Source organism: Helobdella robusta (assembly GCF_000326865.2).
Source record: "Helobdella robusta unplaced genomic scaffold HELROscaffold_18, whole genome shotgun sequence".
NCBI lineage: Eukaryota > Metazoa > Annelida > Clitellata > Rhynchobdellida > Glossiphoniidae > Helobdella > Helobdella robusta.
In genome coordinates, this window is record NW_008703981.1 from 1,073,655 (window position 1) to 1,093,318 (window position 19,664).

The 19,664-nt window shown below is 30.9% G+C and overlaps 3 protein-coding genes across 3 annotated transcripts; 1 reads left to right on the top strand and 2 right to left on the bottom strand.

Moving 5' to 3' along the window:
• Positions 1-108: 108 nt before the first annotated feature.
• On the bottom strand, positions 109-5,776 carry HELRODRAFT_98557 (hypothetical protein). Its single transcript, XM_009016305.1, has 12 exons — positions 5,679-5,776; positions 5,050-5,240; positions 4,576-4,653; positions 3,854-3,922; positions 3,567-3,700; positions 3,114-3,269; positions 2,753-2,924; positions 2,377-2,522; positions 2,041-2,127; positions 1,444-1,770; positions 796-1,386; positions 109-244 (listed from the first exon to the last, which is right to left on the bottom strand). The coding sequence occupies exons 2-10, from the start codon at positions 5,225-5,227 to the stop codon at positions 1,630-1,632; spliced, it is 1,161 nt and encodes a 386-aa protein (XP_009014553.1). The 5' UTR covers positions 5,228-5,240; positions 5,679-5,776; the 3' UTR covers positions 109-244; positions 796-1,386; positions 1,444-1,629.
• A 4,298-nt stretch (positions 5,777-10,074) lies between these two features.
• HELRODRAFT_185454 (hypothetical protein) lies at positions 10,075-15,109 on the top strand. Its single transcript, XM_009016306.1, has 14 exons — positions 10,075-10,255; positions 10,531-10,623; positions 10,774-11,050; positions 11,268-11,355; positions 11,596-11,663; positions 11,920-11,985; positions 12,137-12,198; positions 12,397-12,472; positions 12,772-12,885; positions 13,224-13,334; positions 13,698-13,754; positions 13,919-14,111; positions 14,239-14,326; positions 14,537-15,109. The coding sequence occupies exons 2-14, from the start codon at positions 10,607-10,609 to the stop codon at positions 14,745-14,747; spliced, it is 1,428 nt and encodes a 475-aa protein (XP_009014554.1). The 5' UTR covers positions 10,075-10,255; positions 10,531-10,606; the 3' UTR covers positions 14,748-15,109.
• Positions 15,110-16,000: 891 nt separating this feature from the next.
• Positions 16,001-18,824, bottom strand: HELRODRAFT_76352 (hypothetical protein; the record flags this gene model as incomplete). The annotated part of the gene is made up of 8 exons (XM_009016307.1): positions 16,001-16,094; positions 16,524-16,585; positions 16,953-17,023; positions 17,169-17,253; positions 17,727-17,813; positions 18,006-18,116; positions 18,458-18,516; positions 18,722-18,824. 8 exons carry the CDS (start codon positions 18,822-18,824, stop codon positions 16,001-16,003), a joined length of 672 nt encoding a protein of 223 aa, XP_009014555.1.
• Positions 18,825-19,664: the final 840 nt, after the last annotated feature.

A 19,664-nucleotide genomic window follows, 5' to 3' on the forward strand; every position in this document is an offset into this window, starting at 1 on the left:
AGCCCAACCAAACATTCATCTAATAATTTTATTGGCGAAAAAAATTCACTAACAAATTTAACCGTGACTGTTTTGTAACAATAACAATGACGATATCAACAACAACAATAATAATTATTACTAATTATTTATTATTATTAATATTATGAAATAATTATTTGCAGAGAGGAAGAGTTTGACGAGTACTTCGAAGACATATTTCTATAATTAGCCACCGATGATGATGAATGAATAATAATAAGAACAGAGGCGTCATTTGGGGGGAGGCAGGGGGGGCAATTGCCCCCCACAAGAAAAATTATAAAATATTAAAATTATAAATTATAAAAGTGTTAATTTTAAATTCTTTGTAAAAAGGATATAATAGGATATATAGTTTAGTAATTTTAAAACTTTAAAAATTTTAAAAACTTTAAAAATGTATAATTTATTATAATGTTGCACTGACGAGACTAGGTAGTCGAAATAGTAATATATGCATACATGTAGATAATGACATCTTCTGTAAATAGGAATTTTGTTAATAGTATTAACAAGTTAAGCTTGGTAGATCGGAGAATTATTCGAAGAATCGAGAAACTATTATATAGATTGAGTACTGTAAAAAACGCCGTGATGTTTATTAATATATATATATATATATATATATATATATATATATATATATATATATATATATTAATAAACTTACTTTATTAATATATATATATATATATATATATGTTACATGCTAAGTCATAGACCACATAAGTTCGCCCCCCAACCAAAATCTGAAATGACGCCCCTGAATAAGAAATTATGTTACTATGAAATACTAAACTGTAATAATAATAATTTTTGTTTCTTATTGTTTTTATCACTATTACGTTGTAAATAAATACATATTTTAAAAAACTCGTCATTTTCAGAAGGTTTTTGTGCCACAGATCTTATGCTAACAAATATATAAGAAAAATATATTTGTGTATGTGTGTGTGTGTATGTATGTATATATGTATGTGCGTATATAGCAAAAACTGATTAACATTTTAAAATATTCTAAATTAATAAATTCAAAATATGAAAATTCATTAAAGCTCCGGAACAAATTTAACATTGACGGAATCGGTTGGTATGTTGTAAATAAACCATCATCAACCAATTAACAAATTAGTTAATTAATTAATCAATCAATAATTTAATTAATTAAGAAACTATTTATAATCAAAAAAGGCACTACAGCTAGAACCATCGTCGACTGTCGCTTATATCAGTTTAGTATGCAAATACATGAGTGGATGTAAATTGTAGAACCGTTAAATTGCTGAGAAAATGATTGACTTTTCTATGGTGTTTATAATTTAATATTGCCTAACATTAGCAAGGAGTCAATTCAACTAACAATTTGATCATTCATTATTCAGTTTTTCAATCACTCAATTGGGTTACTGTCAAATCAAAAACCAATCAATCAACCAACCAATCAAATAGCCAATCAACCAACTGACCAACCAATCAAATAGCCAATCAATCAACTGACCAACCAATTAAATAGCCAATCATCTGACAAATCAATCAACCGACTAATCCGCTATTTGCGAATTCAATCAATCCACATTTCAATCAAACAGCCAGCCGACCGGCAACCACTTAATAATTGACTGCTTTCTTGACGGCTTCAAAGCACTTCCACTTGTCAGGTAGATAGAACGGTTCGAATACGTGTGGGAATGGCGTGTCGTAGCCGCAAACACGCTGAATGGGGCACTCCAGATTCAGAAAACATTCCTCCTGCGTTGGTTTTGTTATTAGGCTAGCTGATTTTTTTATTTAAAAATTCATTTTAGGTGTTTGTAAATGTTGGTGTTTTTTTAGTAAAAATATGTATTTGTATTTGTATGTGGTATTATAACAGTGAGTTAATGTAAGTTTTTGACAGATGTGTGCTTGCCATGCCACAAGTATAAACATTTCAAATCAATTAATTTACAAGTGTAGTGGAGCGATTGTTTGTATGTTAAATAGTTTATAAGGCTATTTGATATTAACGTAAATGCAAACTTGGATTTTAGAAGCTATCTCAGAAGCAAAGCCAAGAGTGACTGGTGCCTCGTGTGATATGATCAATCGACCTGTCTTTGATACTGACTGAATGTGCAGTTGTGATATATATCAATCAATCAACCTATCCATCAATCAGTCAATCAATCAATCAATCTATCTATCTATCAATCTATCTATCTATTCAGAGATAAATCTATTTAAAAAACCACCAGTCTATTCGATTTAAAAAACGGTCAGTCGTCAGATCAAATGGTAGGTCAATCATCTGATACGGGCGATTGAGTTAGTTTGTTATGAGGTAAAAATCAACTGGCCAAACTGCATTACAAAGACCTTGGCAACAGTTTCGGAGTCCCAGGGCAGAATAGTTCTGAGATCGATGACCTCACAAGACACCTTCAGATGTTCCTCCGCCATCTTTGCAACTTCCTGCAGAACGTGCACCTGCGTACCCCAACCGACCAACGTGACGTCATTCCCTGTTTGTGGTTGGTCAAAAAAAAAAATGGTTTTGCTGACGCTGTCTATTATGTTGATGTTGCTTGATTTTATAATTTATTTAAGCGCTTCATGAGTTTTTGATAATAATAATAATAACAATAATAATACATTCAAATTTCACAAACGCATACCCATCAACAAACATGTGCATCTACAAACAGATACACGCACGCAAGCACACACACAGACACATAAAATCATGACAAACCTTCAATAAGAACTTCAGCTTGTGAAAGTGGGAGTAGGAACCTCCCGATTGGAACTTCTTCAATAGCGGATCTGTACAGGATCTTGGGCTCAAAAAATATGCAAGGATTGTCATCTTCAATGCAACTGAGCAGCAATCCTTTCGCCTGGATCGGTCCTCGCGGGATTACTATCTGGTTGGTTGGAGGGATGATTCATTCATCCATTGAACGAACGAATGAATGAATGAATGAATGAATGAATGAATGAATGAATGAAAGAATGAATAAATGAATGAACGAATAGCCAAACAAACGACCTATTCAATGAAAGAATGAAAAAATGAACGAATAAAGAACAAATTCAATGATTAAGATGAGTACCTTAAGCCCGGGTACGTGAGCAAAGAAAGCTTCCGGGCTCTGAGAATGGTAGACAGCCCCATGACCCACCGCACCACACGGAGACCTGATGGTCAGCCTCCCACAATCGAACTGACCTCCTGACCTGTACCTGTACTTGGCTGCTTCGTTCACTATCTAGGTGGGTAGTTTGTTGTACGTGTAGGTGTACCTGGCTCCAATCTAACGCATAATAACATCTACTACATACTTCTAACATACTGCAGTTTAAAATGAAAAAATTTTTTTTAGAATCGTTTTAGGAAAATTTTCAAGACAGAATAATCAAACTATTCAATCAATGTTTGTTTAGCGTCCAGAGATCCAGTTCCCCGAGGTAGGACGTAATAATCAAACTATTGCAAATACATGATAGCATTTAAGAAACATACAATCAAACGAAAACGAAATAAGAAAGACACACATCACCGCCACCTGATCAAAAGCTGGAAATATGTAATCGGCGAATTGCATCTCGGCAATGACTCGAGCGCCAGCGCAGGCCGCACCGATGGCAAACCCTGCTATCCCCTGCTCACATAACGGGGTGTTGAAGACTCTGTCCGATCCTTTGTTAGTACATTCAGAGATGGATGCATGATCAAGTGAGTGAGTGGATGAGTGAATAAATGGATAAACTAACAAACAAATGAATGAGTGAGTGAGGTGAGTGAGTGAGTGAGCGAGTGAGTGAACGAACAAATGAATGAATTACACCCCACCATATTTATCTTTCAATCCAACAGTGCATCTGAAAACGCCTCCAAAAGCTACATCTTCTCCAAAGACCACTGGAAGAGAAATTAAGAAAAATTATAAAAAATAATTTTCATAATAATTATATTAAAATAATTAATTATATTATTTCAAGGTGGCGGTGGCGTTATGATGCAATGATTAAGGAGCCTGGCGACGCCGTTGCTACGACTGGCTTCGAATGCAAAGAGATCTAAGCTTGCAACATTCAGTTTGTGTTGTGTCTGTAGATGTTGCTTCAGAGAGAGTTCTGAGACCAGAGTGTCAGATTCGGATGAAAAATATCCAACTTCTAATCTGGGTTCGACTTCGGGTTCCGACTCCCAGGAAAAATTTTTAACTTTTGCATCATAATTTCACCTTATTGTCACTAGTAAATAGAAAATACTTTAAAAAACACTTAAAATCATTCATTTCAATTGCTTTCCTTAGTAAAACTTTTATATTTTTAAACTAACTGAAAAATAATAATGTGATTTTATTGATTATTTAAAAGTTATGAGACAAGAAAAATAAATATATAAAATATTAATTTTATAAAAAAAAATTATTCCAAAATTATGAGGCAAGAAAAATAAATAAATAAAATATAAATTATATAGAAAATTATTCCTAAATTATGAAGCAGAAAAATAAATAAATATATTATATAGAAAGCTATTTCAAAATTATGTAACAGGATTTCTACATGTTGTAGGATCTTCCGTAAGGGCAACATCCATGGCACTAGTTAGGGCCTGGCATAAGTTCATTCTTTTTATTTCACCTGGAAAATTTTTTTTCTAATTTTATAAATTATTTTTTAAAAATCATTTAATATTTCAATCTCAAAATTAACTTTTTGAAAATATTTGTCTCTAAATGTTTAACTAATCGACAAAGCATTAATCAAATAACATATGAATTTTATTTTAATTAAATTGAAATACTTTAAATACTACATTTTGACATTTCTGATCACAATTATTTTCAATCAGATAATTAAATAATTAAGATAATTTAATTAAGATAGTTAAATAGGTTTAAAAAAAACAACATTGAAATAGTTGTTAATAGATGATGTGATGGTACAATGGTAAAGATGCCTTTATTGCACTGATCCACATGCACTTATTTACATAAATTGAGTGTTTGTTAAAGACTACTTAAAAAGATTAAAGACCGGCATTATCAGGCACTTTGGATGACACATAGGAGAACGAGGTACTGTAGCGTCTTGTGTAGGCCAGACTCATTCTACATTCTGAAAATCTCTTTTGGAACTTCAATAGAGATGATGTCAGTGAAATTCCTTTCACTATTTTCCTAAGAGGATCTGTTAGCTTTTGGATAGGGGCCATTATGGCTGAAGTGCTATTTTTAAAATTAAAAAATGAGATTATAATTTAAATTTTTATTTTATAATCAGAACAACTTAAAATAATGAATTAATTAAAAATGGCTGGGCTCTGAATTAAAATAATTAAAAAATTAATTTACATTTAATATTATATGATTGACTTAAGAGTTAAGACTCTTAAGTTAATTAAATAAACCAATTAACAACCGTTAGTTATTAACGTAAGTAACTAATAAAACTGTACAGTACATTACAATTACGTTACTTACTTTTCATTACAGATTACTTACATTACAAAATTTACAATGAGTAGGTATAGACTAGACTAGAGATAGCAGTATGGCTCACTAACTAAACTACCTACACATACACACGCTCAAATACTTAAAAATGTGTCTAAAACTTAAAGTTTACTGGCTGAATTTTAACAATAAATGTTCTTCAAAACTAACCACTTAGCAAAATGTGCAGAATAAGAAATGACACAAAATAATTAGTCTCTATTTTTTGAACATTTGATCGCAAAACCAGCTTTCTTCCAAAACAAAAACCTAAATTCACTTTTAAACTAGATCTGAACGCGACGCATTCATATACTGTTGAATTTAATTTATTTTCAAAGTTATTTTCAGTAACATATATACACATATATGCATATATATATATATATATATATATAGAATATATTCTATATATATGCATATATATAATAGTCATTAAAGCTATTTTTTAGAATTAATCTGGCACAGTTTTAAAGTTGATTAAATTATACAACATTCATCTAATAGACAGGTCATTTCAGTTATAAAGTATTCAACGTCATTATATTCATCTATATATATATATATACATATATCTACAATGATATATTTCAGTAAGAGAGCATTAAGATATATTTCTATATTTTTCACATTTATCTATTTCCATTTAGTAAAATATAATTGATGATTTTTTTCCAATATCCATCTCCCCTTCCAACAGCAATACTTCTCCATCCAATGCTATATTTCAATTTTCATCTTTATGTAAGGTTACGTTACGTTACTTCTCCAACCAATGCTATAGTTCAATTTTCATCTATATGTTAGGTTACGTAGCCTACTAGCCTACTACCGTATGTTAGTATGCAGAAAGTTATGGGTTGTTATTTTGGGATCATATATATATATATATATATAACATGCTATATTTTGTTATAACATATGTTATATTATATATATATATATATATATATATATATATATATATATATATATATATATATATATATGTTTGAGATATACACAAATTTGATTCTAATTTAAAATTTAATAAACACGATTTTACCAAATATTGCACTAGGAAAACAGTATATAAACATTTTGACGTCTGATAATGTTATTTAAAATCCACTAAGAATGTTTTTACATTATAATATTAACGTATTAAATAAGACTTTAGATAAATTTAAACTATGTAATAACCATACTATTCACTATAATTTACAGAGTTCGTAGAGTCTATGGTTCTATTTTATATGTACTAAATCTGTAGAAACAGACGCAGACAAAATAAATGGGCTTATGTAACATCACAATGCCAAATTTCAGTTTAATAATTTTTTTTATTTACCATAGTTAATTTCAAAAATAGAACAGTGCGTCAGGTTTTTGAAAACTTTGTTAAGGTTGAGATTTGTTTAGAAGCCGGTTTTATGACGTTAAACAAAAGAGGTAGCTTGAGTACAAACATAACTTAGTACATGTGATCACAGTCGCACTTTACCCACCACCCAGACACACACCACTCAGACACACACCACCCAGACACACACCACCCAGACACACACAAAAACACTCACATACACACTATGCACATAAAACACACGTACACGTGTGTGTGTATCTATATACCAAATATGAATTATAAAGTCATTACAAATTTCGCAATTATAATTTTTGGCTATTGTAAGCTGTCATTTTTTATTTTTATACATAAAAATTCGTATTTTGATAATTACAGATATGATGAATAGAAACCTCTGGTCGCATGCTGTTTATTTCACATATATTATTGAATTCCAAAATGTTCTAAAAATATTTTAAATTACCTCTTTCAACTACTTCAATTGTACTTAGGTTGTAATAAAAATGGATCCTAAAAATAAAATTCATTAAAAAATTTTAGTAAAAATTCAAGTTTATGAATGTCGATATGAGTTTTGAAGACAGTGTAAGATATATACATATAATATTACATATTTACGTATTGGTTATATAAGCAAAGGTGTGTTAGATTTAAGGGGTCTGAAAAACTGTAGCTTGCCAACACAAACCCAATTAAAGATATTATAAGTTAGACAATTTAGTAAGCAGATAGTTATGATTATTTATTTAACTAAGCAATTTAAGATGCATGCAACGCTAAGATATTTCTAGTTAGAGCAGGGGTGGGCAAACTTTTTGCTGTGAGGGTCACATTGAAAACTATTTTACCTTTGGGGGGCCGCACGTGTACATTTTTCACGGTTGAATTTTTCTTGAATTGTTCATTTGTGGCTGACCGACCATTTTTGGGTCATTTCATTTTTCATATTTTTCTCAAAGTGCGTTACCCCTGAATTAGAGAATCTTTTAGTTTTGTAGATAGTAAATATTTATTCATGTGCTACTCGTCTCAACTGAACAAAACTTAAACTTTGTATCGGTCGCCTATTTAGATTACTCCTTTAAAAATGAATGGTGCACTTGAAAGCCTCACACTTTAAAATTTAAAATGTAGAATTTAATACATTTGGGCCATCATATTACGCAATATTTTTAAAAACAGTCCAAAAAATTAATTTAAATGAATATTTTCAAAATTTAGACTAAAAATTCAGTTTTTCTAGTTGTTTAACGGCGTTTCAACAATTAACGGCTCACTAATTCTCTCCTCCATTGAAATTTTTATGTCTTTTGATTCGCATCTTAAAATCTTATTCGCAACATAAAACTATAACTGCGAAATTTTAAAGAATGAAAAAGAAAGAATGAATCAAAATTCAAACAAACTTGAATTAGTTCGACACTCCACTTTAGTAGTTCAAACTCCCATGACCTTTCCAAAGGATCATCACTTCAAAACATAAAATGACACAAGCACAACTAACGAATTTGTTAAGTGGAGTATAGAGTTTGCTTGAAAAATTGGTCATAAAGTACAAGTTTGAATGATGAAACGTACGTACACATAAAGCAAACAAATGAAACACAAACATACACACACACAAATGCATCACACAAACACGCTCACACACACACGCAATGATGCATGCACACATTAAACTCATCATTCATTCATCTATTTATTTGCACTATGACTCGATCCAAAACAGAAGACTCTGGCATTAGTATTAACGCACAATGCAAACGTATACACGCGCGTACATATACACACACATAAATGCACACACACACACACACACACACACACGTACATAGCAGCCCAAGCAAAGATTCCAAAAGATGAATTTGGATTGAACTTTATCATTGGAATTTGCCATTTTATCACGTGGGTCTTTCATAATACTACTAATAATAATTATTGTTATTATTATTATTATTGTGCGTGTGTGTGTGTGGTGTGTGTGCGCGTGTGTGTGTTTTATACATTCTAATTTTATGTGGGTTTAATAACGACGCTGCAAACGAACCTAGCTCCTATATATGGAATAATAATAAGAGAGTATTTTGCGTGTGTTTGCGCGCATGTGCGTGTGTTTGTGTGTGCGTATGTGTAATTGTAGTAACTTAACTTTTTCATTTCGGCATTGTGGACAAGGACAGATTAATATACGCATGCTGTACTTAGGCTGCTTCTATATTTTTTCAGCATTTGAAACCTTACTAGCATTAAAAAATAGAAGCGTTAGTTAACATTAAGGGTAATAATAATAACAATAATAATAATAACAATAATAATAACAATAATAATAACAATAATAATAACATAGATTAATCAACATTAACGCTATATTGGGCCGGACGGTAGGTTGTTAAACTTTTTAAGCACATGGGAAGTTTTTAATTTGACGTTGTTGACAATGGAGCTAAAGTGTCACAACACAAACATGTCTTTGTGTGTGAGTGTGCGTGTGTGCGTGTGTGCGCGCGTGTGTGCGTGTGTGTGCGTGCGCGTGTGCGTGTGTGTGGGATGGGGTAGATATGAAGGGTTTGTGGGCTCTTTTCCTATAGTTACAAAATTTTAACGGAAAGAATAATTTTAGTATATTTATGAACAAATTAATAAATGAACAAGTGCTAATGACCTATAAAAGAATGCGTGTTCTTCATGTTCTTCATATTTTACATGTTCTTCTTTTTTTACATGTTCTTCATGTTCTGCATGTTCTGCATGTTCTTCATGTTTTACATGTTTTTCATGTTCTTCATGTTCTTCATGTTCTTCATGTTCTTTATGTTCTTCATGTTCTTCATGTTCCTTCATAAGTTACAACAAAATGTAATAAAAGTAACAAATACAGTAAATAAATACTTCACGTACTGACTACTGCTACTGCTGATTCGTTACACAAAGTCCATCAGGTAAAACCATCATCTTTCGCTCACTCTCTCTCTCGCTCACTCTATCTCTCTTTCTCTCTTTTCTATATATATATATATATATATATATATGTATTATATATATATGTGTGTGTTTGTATGTGTGTGTGTAGGTATATATATATAAATATATAAAAATTATATATATATATATAGTTCTCTTTTTTCCTCCCTTTCTCTTTCTCTCTCTGTATATATATATATATAACATTTTGTTACATACAATGAACTAAAATTGAATAAATTTCTTTATAAAGTTATTTGAGAAGTCTTTGCAAGATCGTTAATTATATTTTATTCATCTGTCTAGAATATAACTTTTAATTATTTTAAATAGTAATAATTAATGTTTGTACTTTTGATTTTCAATTTTTCGAATAATAACTAACTAATTAGATGGCTCTTAAGAGTGTTCAGTAACAAAAGAACGACCCAATTATAGACGTGTTCGTTGGTTAATCAATCAATCAATCAATCAATCAATCAATCAATCAATCAATCAATCAATCAATCAATCAATCAATTAATCAATCAATCAATCAATCAATCAATCAATCAATCAATCAATCAATCAATCAATCAATCAATCAATCAATCAATCAATCAATCAATCAATCAATCAATCAATCAATCAATCAATCAATCAATCAATCAATCAATCAATCAATCAAAAATTCACAGTTCATCATTCTCATCTTCGTCATCTTCATCATAATTTTAGTTATCTGATTGACCGTTTATGACCACAACTGGCCATTACACTATTTAAAAAAAATTTCATAAATTCTCCAAGAGATATGGATCAAAAAAATGGGTTCGTTGAATTAGTATCTGATTTTATTTTTGTTTTTTTTTGGGGGAGAGAGTGATAATTAAGTTAAACCTCATTAGAGAAAGTTTTGTACGCAACTCAATATCATCCCCACGACTCATTCCTTCGCTATTGTCAAAAAATCTCAACTAGATTATCATTGTCTCCGCCAATCACATTCAAGATTGACAACAACAACAACAGCAGCAACAACAACAGCAACAACAACAACAACAACAACTATGGATGCCCTTTCTTTTCCAGATCATCTCTCTCTCCAACAACAGCAGCAGCAACAACATCAGCAGCAACAACATCAGCAGCAGCAACATCCACAAATCCATCTTGCCACAAAACCAAGAGTGAGATAATGAGGGAAAAGGCGGAGAGAGCCAAAGAAACCAGAGGGCGATATTTGGATTATCTTCAGGTAAAACAAAATTTCTGGGTAACCTGATATTTTTGTTGTTGTTTAGGTTATTACTAATTTTATTCTTTTTGTTGTTACTAATGTCGTTGTTGTTGTTGATTTGTTGTGGTTATTACAATTTTTATGATCATTATTCGCCTCAAATACAACATCATCGCTACCTTCATTATCGCAGTTCATCGTCATCGTCGTCATCATCAAACGTCATCATCATCAGTTAGATAAATTGTTAGACTGCCAGCACCTGATGTCAGCAAGTGTAGAAGCCATTCACGACGAACACCTCTTCATAGTTACTCATCAGAGTATGATGATGATGACAATGATGATGATGATGATGACAATGATAATGATGACAATGATGATGATGATGAGGAAGGATGATTATGGTGATGATGGTGTTCTTTTTAATGATAACGATATGATGATATTGACGATGATGATGATATTGACGATGACGATAACAACAAATGGTGAAACCAATGATGGTGATGACGATGATAATGATGACTACTTATTTAATAATCCCATCAACACCCCACCAGCTTATGAGCTGTGGTTCAAACAAATCCTATACGACCTGGAATCAATCAGGCAGTTGTTCGCAAACGCGGTTATATTTTATTTCGTTTTTTTTAACGTAAATGAATAAACATGACGTCATCGTCATCAGCATCGTTATCATTACCAGTAACATTATTACCATCAATGTAATTTTTTCATGGGTATTAATATTATATCTACTTCTTCACTGTCATGCTATCAACATCTTCATCACTATCATTAGTTTTAATTGATTTGTTATCACTACTACTAATTAATTAATTAGATACTAATTAATTAATTAATTTAATTGAGTAATTTTGTAGATTATTGACGAAAGCAATTCCCTACTGATCATATCACGTCTTCACAGGATAACGGTTATCTTCAAGGTAGGCAATTAAAATTTAGATTAAAATTTAGATTGAAATGTAAACTAAATTATGTAAATTATACTTTAGAATTAAATTTAAAGTAATAATCAGAGTAAAATTTGAATTAAAAGTTTGATTAAATTTGAAAAAAAAACCGAAAAAAAAATAGATTCTTGTGGACCAGTTTCAAATTTTGGAGACCATGACTCCTATGGACTTTCTAGAATTCAGGTGATCACCGTAGTCGTCGTCGTCATCACCATCATCATCATCACTTCTTCTTCATCATCGTCGTCGTCATCTTCACCATCATTTGTCATCACCAACATTATCACCATCTTCATCATATCATCATCTTCACCATCTTAATCGTATTGATCATCAACTCAACCATCATCGTCGTCGTCGTCATCATCATGCTGCACGCAGAGGTTATTTGGAGGCGGGCTCTGGATTCCAAAGCCTGCAGTTCAGGCTTTTGGAAAACAAATTGGGGCTAAAAAAAGTTTGTCGAATCATTCTGTAAATTGTCTAAAAATGTTTCGTGAATTTTTTTATACAAATAAATCTACAGAGAATAAAAATAAAAAAAAGACAAAACAAAAAAACTTAAATTAAAATAGTCATATATTTCAATGAAATTTCTCTCTCTCTCTCCCTTTTTCTCTCTTTTTCTCCCTCCCTCTCTCTCCCTCTCTCTATATACTCTATATATACTCTATATATACTCTCTCTCTCTCTCTCTCTCTCTCTATATATATATATATATATATATTTATTTATATTAATTTATATTTATAACAGGAGAACAGAATAGAGTACAACAAGCAGAATTACGCCAAAGTCTTCGAGAAGGAACACCACGTGGAGCAACTGGTTGAATCAATTGAGGAGCCATCCCTGGTTGAACTTGTCATCGTACGTTCATTTCTTTCCTCATTATTTTGTTTCATTATTATTTTTCTAATTTTTCTATTGAGTGAATTGGCTGGTTAATCAATCAACTAGATAATGAAACAATAACTTAAACAATCAATCAATCAACCATCCATTGAACAATCAATTGACCAACCAACCATCCAGCCATCAAAAAATCAACCAATCAACAACCAACCAACATCCAATCGACTTACTAACCAACCATCGACCAATCAATCGACCAACCAACCATCCAACAACCAACCATCAAACCATCAACCAACCGACCGACCAACCAACCAACCAACCAACCAATCAATCAACCACCGAATGAGCAGAAGTGGTTGGAACGCACTCCTGGACTGGCTGTGGATGAATTCGACTTCATCCACAAGTACGAATTCGCAGTAAATCGTTGGTTGGAAGATGAGTACTACATTCCGGCCACTGTCAGTAACCTGTGTGCGTGTGTGTACGTGTGTTTGTTTGTGTGTTAGTGTGTGTACGTGTGTATGTAGGTAAAATTAAAAATATCATTGCGTGATTGTCTATCAGTGCTTTTATTCGACAGAAAATTTTTGTTGCATTTTGTTCATTCTTTAATGAAGACAATGATTTTATATCTCTAAATCATTGAACTGTCGATCCATACACATTTACAATTTTTTTGTAAATGTGTATGGATCGAATTGTGCGTGTGTGTGTGTGTGTGCAGACGAATAAAACTGCGTTTCTTTAATATAAACTACGCGCGATCATTTAAATATTTTTTGATTGCAATTGCATTCGAGATTTCATTTCTCACTTTTCAGAAAGAGACTGACCCGGATAAACAAAAATTAAAATTGGAAACTTACCAAAAGCAAAAGGTACCAAGAATGTGTGTCAATAGTAAATTAAGCGTTCCATAAATAACGCACCACAATAACGATGACTATCGAAACACCTCAAAATACTAAAAAATGAAGACAACCATCCCAAAAATTGCAAACAAATCCAACCAAAAAATCCACATCCATCCACTTCAAACCAGAGAGTCTTCGATGAAGTCATCAACCCGGAGAAATACAACCAGACGGTGGCTCGGGGGGAGAGGAGGTTCTCCCACAAAGCCTTCCAGGGGGCCCTCATGATCATGTTGTACAGGGACGAACCGAGATTCCACCAACCCTTCCAGATCCTTACTCTTCTCATGGATATCGATTCGCTCTTCACGAAATGGAGATGTGAGTTTGTCGGTGTCTCCAGCTGGCGGCATGGTGCTTACACGTTTCTATCAAAAACCATACACTAATATTGTTATCGAATACGAAATTATTGTCTGCCACATTCACCACGTGACTAAATGACCAGATAATCACGTGACAATGGTTCAACGAATGATTGGCAGCAAGATTGGGACAGGGGGTTCTTCAGGGTACCTGTATTTGAGGGCCACCGTAAGGTACGAACGATGCTTCTTAAACTTATTTTAAAAAGTTTTGCTGTCGAACTGTTTTGTTGTAGAAAAACAATTACGATTACTAAAATTATTTTATTCTCACTAATTATTTTTTCATCATTTCATTCCACATATAATCCCAATCTTTACTGCATCATCGCCGTTACCACAAACGCGCCACAACCGACAACATCGCGACCACACGAACGACAGCGACCGCTACAAAGTCTTCCTGGACCTCTTCAACACAGCCACCTACTTAATCCCGAGACACCTGATCCCACAGCTGACTGCCCAGATGAGGAAGAGACTGTCAGTTGCAATTAGGCACGGTATCTCGATGAACGATTCCGTAATTAAACAGATGGAAAGAGTCAGTATTTCAGACGATGATCTGACTGCAGAATTAAGCGCTGTGTAAATGCGTTCATCGGACGAAAATGACGTCATCGTCCATTTATACACAAAGGTACATACACTTATTACAGACCTTATTACAGGTGTTTGTTACATTATCTCGTGATGTGGCATTGTTACGGTTCATTTATAAGGTGATTAAACATTTAAAGAATCATTAAAAACCGTTTAATATCGAACTAAAACCCATGTCCTAAAATATTTTACATAATTACACCAACGGCATTACATCAGTCATTACTGTTAATTAATAAATTGAATTAATTAATTAATTTATATTAATGTTAATTAATAAATAATGTTTGGCAGAGGTTTCGTAGAGATAAATTTGATCTAACAGGTGTAAAAATAGCTTTAGAGTTAAATATTCACAAATGAATTATATACATATACTTACATGCATGCATGCATACATTCATACATACATACATACTTACATACATAAATACATACATACAAACATACATATATACATTAAAATACATACATACAAACATACATATATACATACATACGTACATGCTTACATACATAAATATACACATACATACACATAAATAAACGTTTATTAATTCACATTTATTTGATAAAGAAAGAGTTTCAAAAAATACAATGACAAAAGAAAGCATGTTGAATAATGAAATAATACAGGTATCAAACACCTTGCCAGAATTACTAGCATATGGTATACATATTTGAAAATACGTGTTGTTTGTTTATTTGTGTGTGTGTGTACATGTGTGTGTGTGTGTGTGTGTGAGTATGTGTAGAAGGAACGCTATTAAAGAAAGATAATTATGTACAAGATACAGCCCAACATCCAATCCAGACAGGATGAGAAATGGTTGAATACATGAACATGTAACAAAAAAATTCCTATTATTTTCGGGAATAAACGAATGAATAGATTCATTAAATAATTAAAAAAAAGAAACAAATAAATAAATATATATTTAAAAAATTACATGTATGAATAAGCAAATGAATGAATGTATAAGTGAATGAAAGAATGAATGAACAAATGAATGAATAAGTGAATGAATGGACATTTGAAGCATAAATATACCTAACAGTTATTTATCAGTTTGTCAGACGAGACAATGAATAAAATAAAATTTAGAAAAAAATACATAAACATAAAAAATTTCAAATCAAAAAGCGTTTCATTTAATTTATAAATACTTCTAAAAAATATTATTTCAATAATAATTTTAATTAATCATAACAATATTATAATTTATTACAATCATTTATGACTTAATGAGGCCTGAATATGAAGTACAATGTGATGCAGATGATGAAAAACATTATGAGACCCATGGCTATCAGTAGCACCCTGTTCTGAATTGTCCTGAATAATTTAAACAGAAAACATTCAATACTATTAAATAACAATATTTATTTATTTATTAACTATACTTCTTTATTTTATAATACAACAATTACAACAATGACGACTAAGTTTGCGGATCAAACAACAACAACAACACACGTTTAGACAACATTTTCATTTTCTCCGAGATCGGGGGTTGCCGTTTGGCTACCTATGATGAAACCGAAATACCCCTTGACGCCATTCCATCATAAGTAATTTATTTGGCTAATTTTTACGCAGGACGCCCTTCCTTACGCAACCACAGTTATAAGCGGTGGGCCTAGCCTTTGATGATCCAACATCACTCACAAGGCAGTGAGGGTCAGTTTAATGTCATAACCAGGACATAACTAAGTTTGCGGATCAAATTGAAAAAATACTACAATGAACTATTTAACCACCTACCTCTTCATCATAGAAGTTAAAACTCTAGAGCTTCTACCCAGTTCTTCATTTGTCTGATACAGCTGAATGGTAATAGAAATTCACTAGTAAATTGAAAAATTTGATGAAAAAAATCTTATTAAAAACCGAAAAAACATATTTAAAAACCATAAAAACTAATAATTTATTAAATATCTAGAATGAGATATTCATTTAAGAGTTAGCTGAATGTAAAAACTATTAGAAAATATGAAATTCTTATAGCTAGCAAAACTCATTATGAACAAAGAGTAACAAAAAGACAACTCATGAAATATAACTTTTACTACAAACAATTGCATTTATTAATTGTATAAAAAAATTGAAAACTTTATGAATAAAACTGTTTAAATAAATAAAAAACATAAATAAAGAAATAATTTAAAATTAAAAAAAAATTGTATACAATACCCTGTCCTTAGCTTTTTGTATGGTACTTCTTTGCAGATTTAAATCATCTAAAATTTGGGCCCCTATTTGCTCTACAATAATTTTTGTAAACAAGTAAAACAAAGTTGTTTATTGAAGATTTCAAACAATAATTACAAAACAAGCAAAAGGTTTATATAATAATTACAAGATATATAAATATAAATTAATAAACTCCAAATATTGAAAACTCTAGACCGGTTTCTAAGCAAATTTTATAGCCATCATCTAATCTTTGGGTGGTTTTTTCTAACTTCTCATTGTTATCTAACAATCTTGTTCTCTAAAGTTTCAATTTATTATTACAATAAATATATTTTATATAATCAATGAAATTAATTAGAATTAATAATATTAAATCATTTTATATTTAGACAAATTAATTGAATTTATCACATTAAATCATTTTATTTTTGGAAGAAATTCATTACATAATAAAATATAAACACGAAAGAGAAAACGAGACATAGAAGAAAAAAATTGATTAAAATGAAGTTTTAACAAAATTTTTTACATAAAATCCATACATACATAAAATACATACATAAAATACATACATACATACATAAAATACACACATACATACCTAAAATACATACACACATACAAAAAATTTTCTATAAAATGAAATCATGACAAAATTTAGAAAAAATAAAAATAATCAATCAATCAATTAATCTTCGTTTAGTGTTCAAAGACCCAGTTCCCCGAGGTAGGACGTTAGAAAAAATAAAAATAATTAAAAAAAGATCTTACCATGTCCTCAACCGACTGGGCATCATCATTCCCAAATAGTTCATCCCTCAGTTGAGAATTATAGGACATGGCAACACGAGATTTTTTCTGCCAGACGCCAAAAATTATCAATTTTCATGTTTTTAAAAATAAAGATATGAATACATTTATTGCAAAAGGGATTAGTTATAAATGTGTGTATGTGTGCGTTTGTTTGTTTGTGTATGTGAGAGAGAGAGAGAGAGAGAGAGAGAGAGAGAGAAAGAGAGTGAGAGTTTAGGCACACCACTTACTACTAACAAAATCTTTCTCTAATTTGATCAATTCAACTTCATAACTCTTCAGTCTTGTTTGATATTTATCTCGTTCTTTCTGTGTAATCCCTCTCACTTCTAATTCTAGTTGCTCTAACTTAAGAATAATAGTAAATAAATTAATTAGTTAATTCTGTATTAAATAATTTAATTTTAATTATTTCATTATATAAGTAAAAAAGTAACGCAGCTTTTAAATAATTTTACACAAATCACATATCAATGAAAAAATCTCAATACATCTCAGATCGCCATAGTTATACAACATACCATACATACCAACATAATTACACATTATCATTAATCATTTAATTAACTTATTTAAAATTTAATTAAAGCCAAGATTAAATTTACGAAATTCAAGTTAATTCAATTAATAAAAACTAAAGGTTTGTTGAAAGTTAAGTTTATTTTATATTTACATATAGTGCACAATACCAGTTCATTGGCCTCTTGAATCAGTCTTTCAACCTTTGCTGTGGCTTGTTGCTTTTCATCTGAAAATTACATAGACACTATTTTACAATTTATCATCAAATCTTTATACAACTTTTAATTTTTCAAGTATTAAGTTTAAATTTTCTTAATTAAATTAAATTAAATTTTAACTATTAATTATTAAAAAGTTAATTTCAAAAAATAACAAAAAATTAAAGGCTAAGTAATTAAACCAAAAGTTTAAATATAAAAAAAAACACGTACGTCCAGTTAATCTGTTTAATTTGTTAGTTTCTGAAATAATTTCTGCAGTTACAAGAGAAAATTGTTGTTCGTATGTTTCGATGAGATTTACTGTATCCGCCATTTTAATTAGGTTACTACTTAAGTTCATTTTTAAATTTAAGAGATGGTGGGAAACTCAAAATTGCATAACTTCATTGTGCGTACAGGCATCGCATAATGCATAATGGATATATATCCATCCATGCCTACCTTATAGTTTCACACATTGATGAATTTTCATGGTTTCACATGTGTTTAAGGATGAAGATTGAACAATTTAGCAAAGAATACATAAACTGTTACGTGTTCCTTTCTCTTTGCAAATCAATGAATAAGCCAGATTTAACACAGAATTGTTATAGTGATTCAAATAACTAACTAATACAAGCTTTTGGATAGGACGAATAATCAGACATATATGTGTGTACATGGAGATGCACATATAAATTTATATAATAAATGCATATGTTTGATCTTACTTGCAAATGATGGAAACATTTGAAGACAAATCGTAGTAGCATTGTTGTCTAAAAATTAGTGAAATTAAATATAGAAAGAAACAGTGGATGGTAGGTGTAAAGTGTGGTAGGTACACGTGTGGTTCTTATAACATGTACTCACCCTAATGTAAATTAACATGTATATAAGTACTGCATTTACATTACATTTGCCTAATGCCTCTAAAAATGTAATATAGGGAAAAAGCCATGCGGAAAATTTGCGAAAAATTTCAACAAAAATACGTTTTATTAGTTATATATACAAATGAATCGATACAGTTATTGGTACAATTATTTATAGATGTTTTTATAAATTTATACATATGTGTATTTATGCAAACATACATGAACTGTATATACTTTAAATTTATTTATAAGGTAATACAATCAATCTTTACAAAGTAATCACAATGTACTATTAT

Coding starts and splice junctions, on each gene's coding strand:
- HELRODRAFT_98557 (XM_009016305.1), bottom strand. CDS start 5,227: ATGGCCCCTATCCAAAAGCTAACAGATCCTCTTAGGAAAATAGTGAAA. Junction 2,925..3,113: donor CTCACGTACCCGGGCTTAAG/GTACTCATCTTA, acceptor CCAACCAACCAG/ATAGTAATCCCGCGAGGACC. Junction 1,771..2,040: donor AGATAGCTTCTAAAATCCAA/GTTTGCATTTAC, acceptor AAACCAACGCAG/GAGGAATGTTTTCTGAATCT.
- HELRODRAFT_185454 (XM_009016306.1), top strand. Junction 12,473..12,771: donor ACAAATTGGGGCTAAAAAAA/GTTTGTCGAATC, acceptor TATTTATAACAG/GAGAACAGAATAGAGTACAA. Junction 13,755..13,918: donor AAACTTACCAAAAGCAAAAG/GTACCAAGAATG, acceptor ACTTCAAACCAG/AGAGTCTTCGATGAAGTCAT.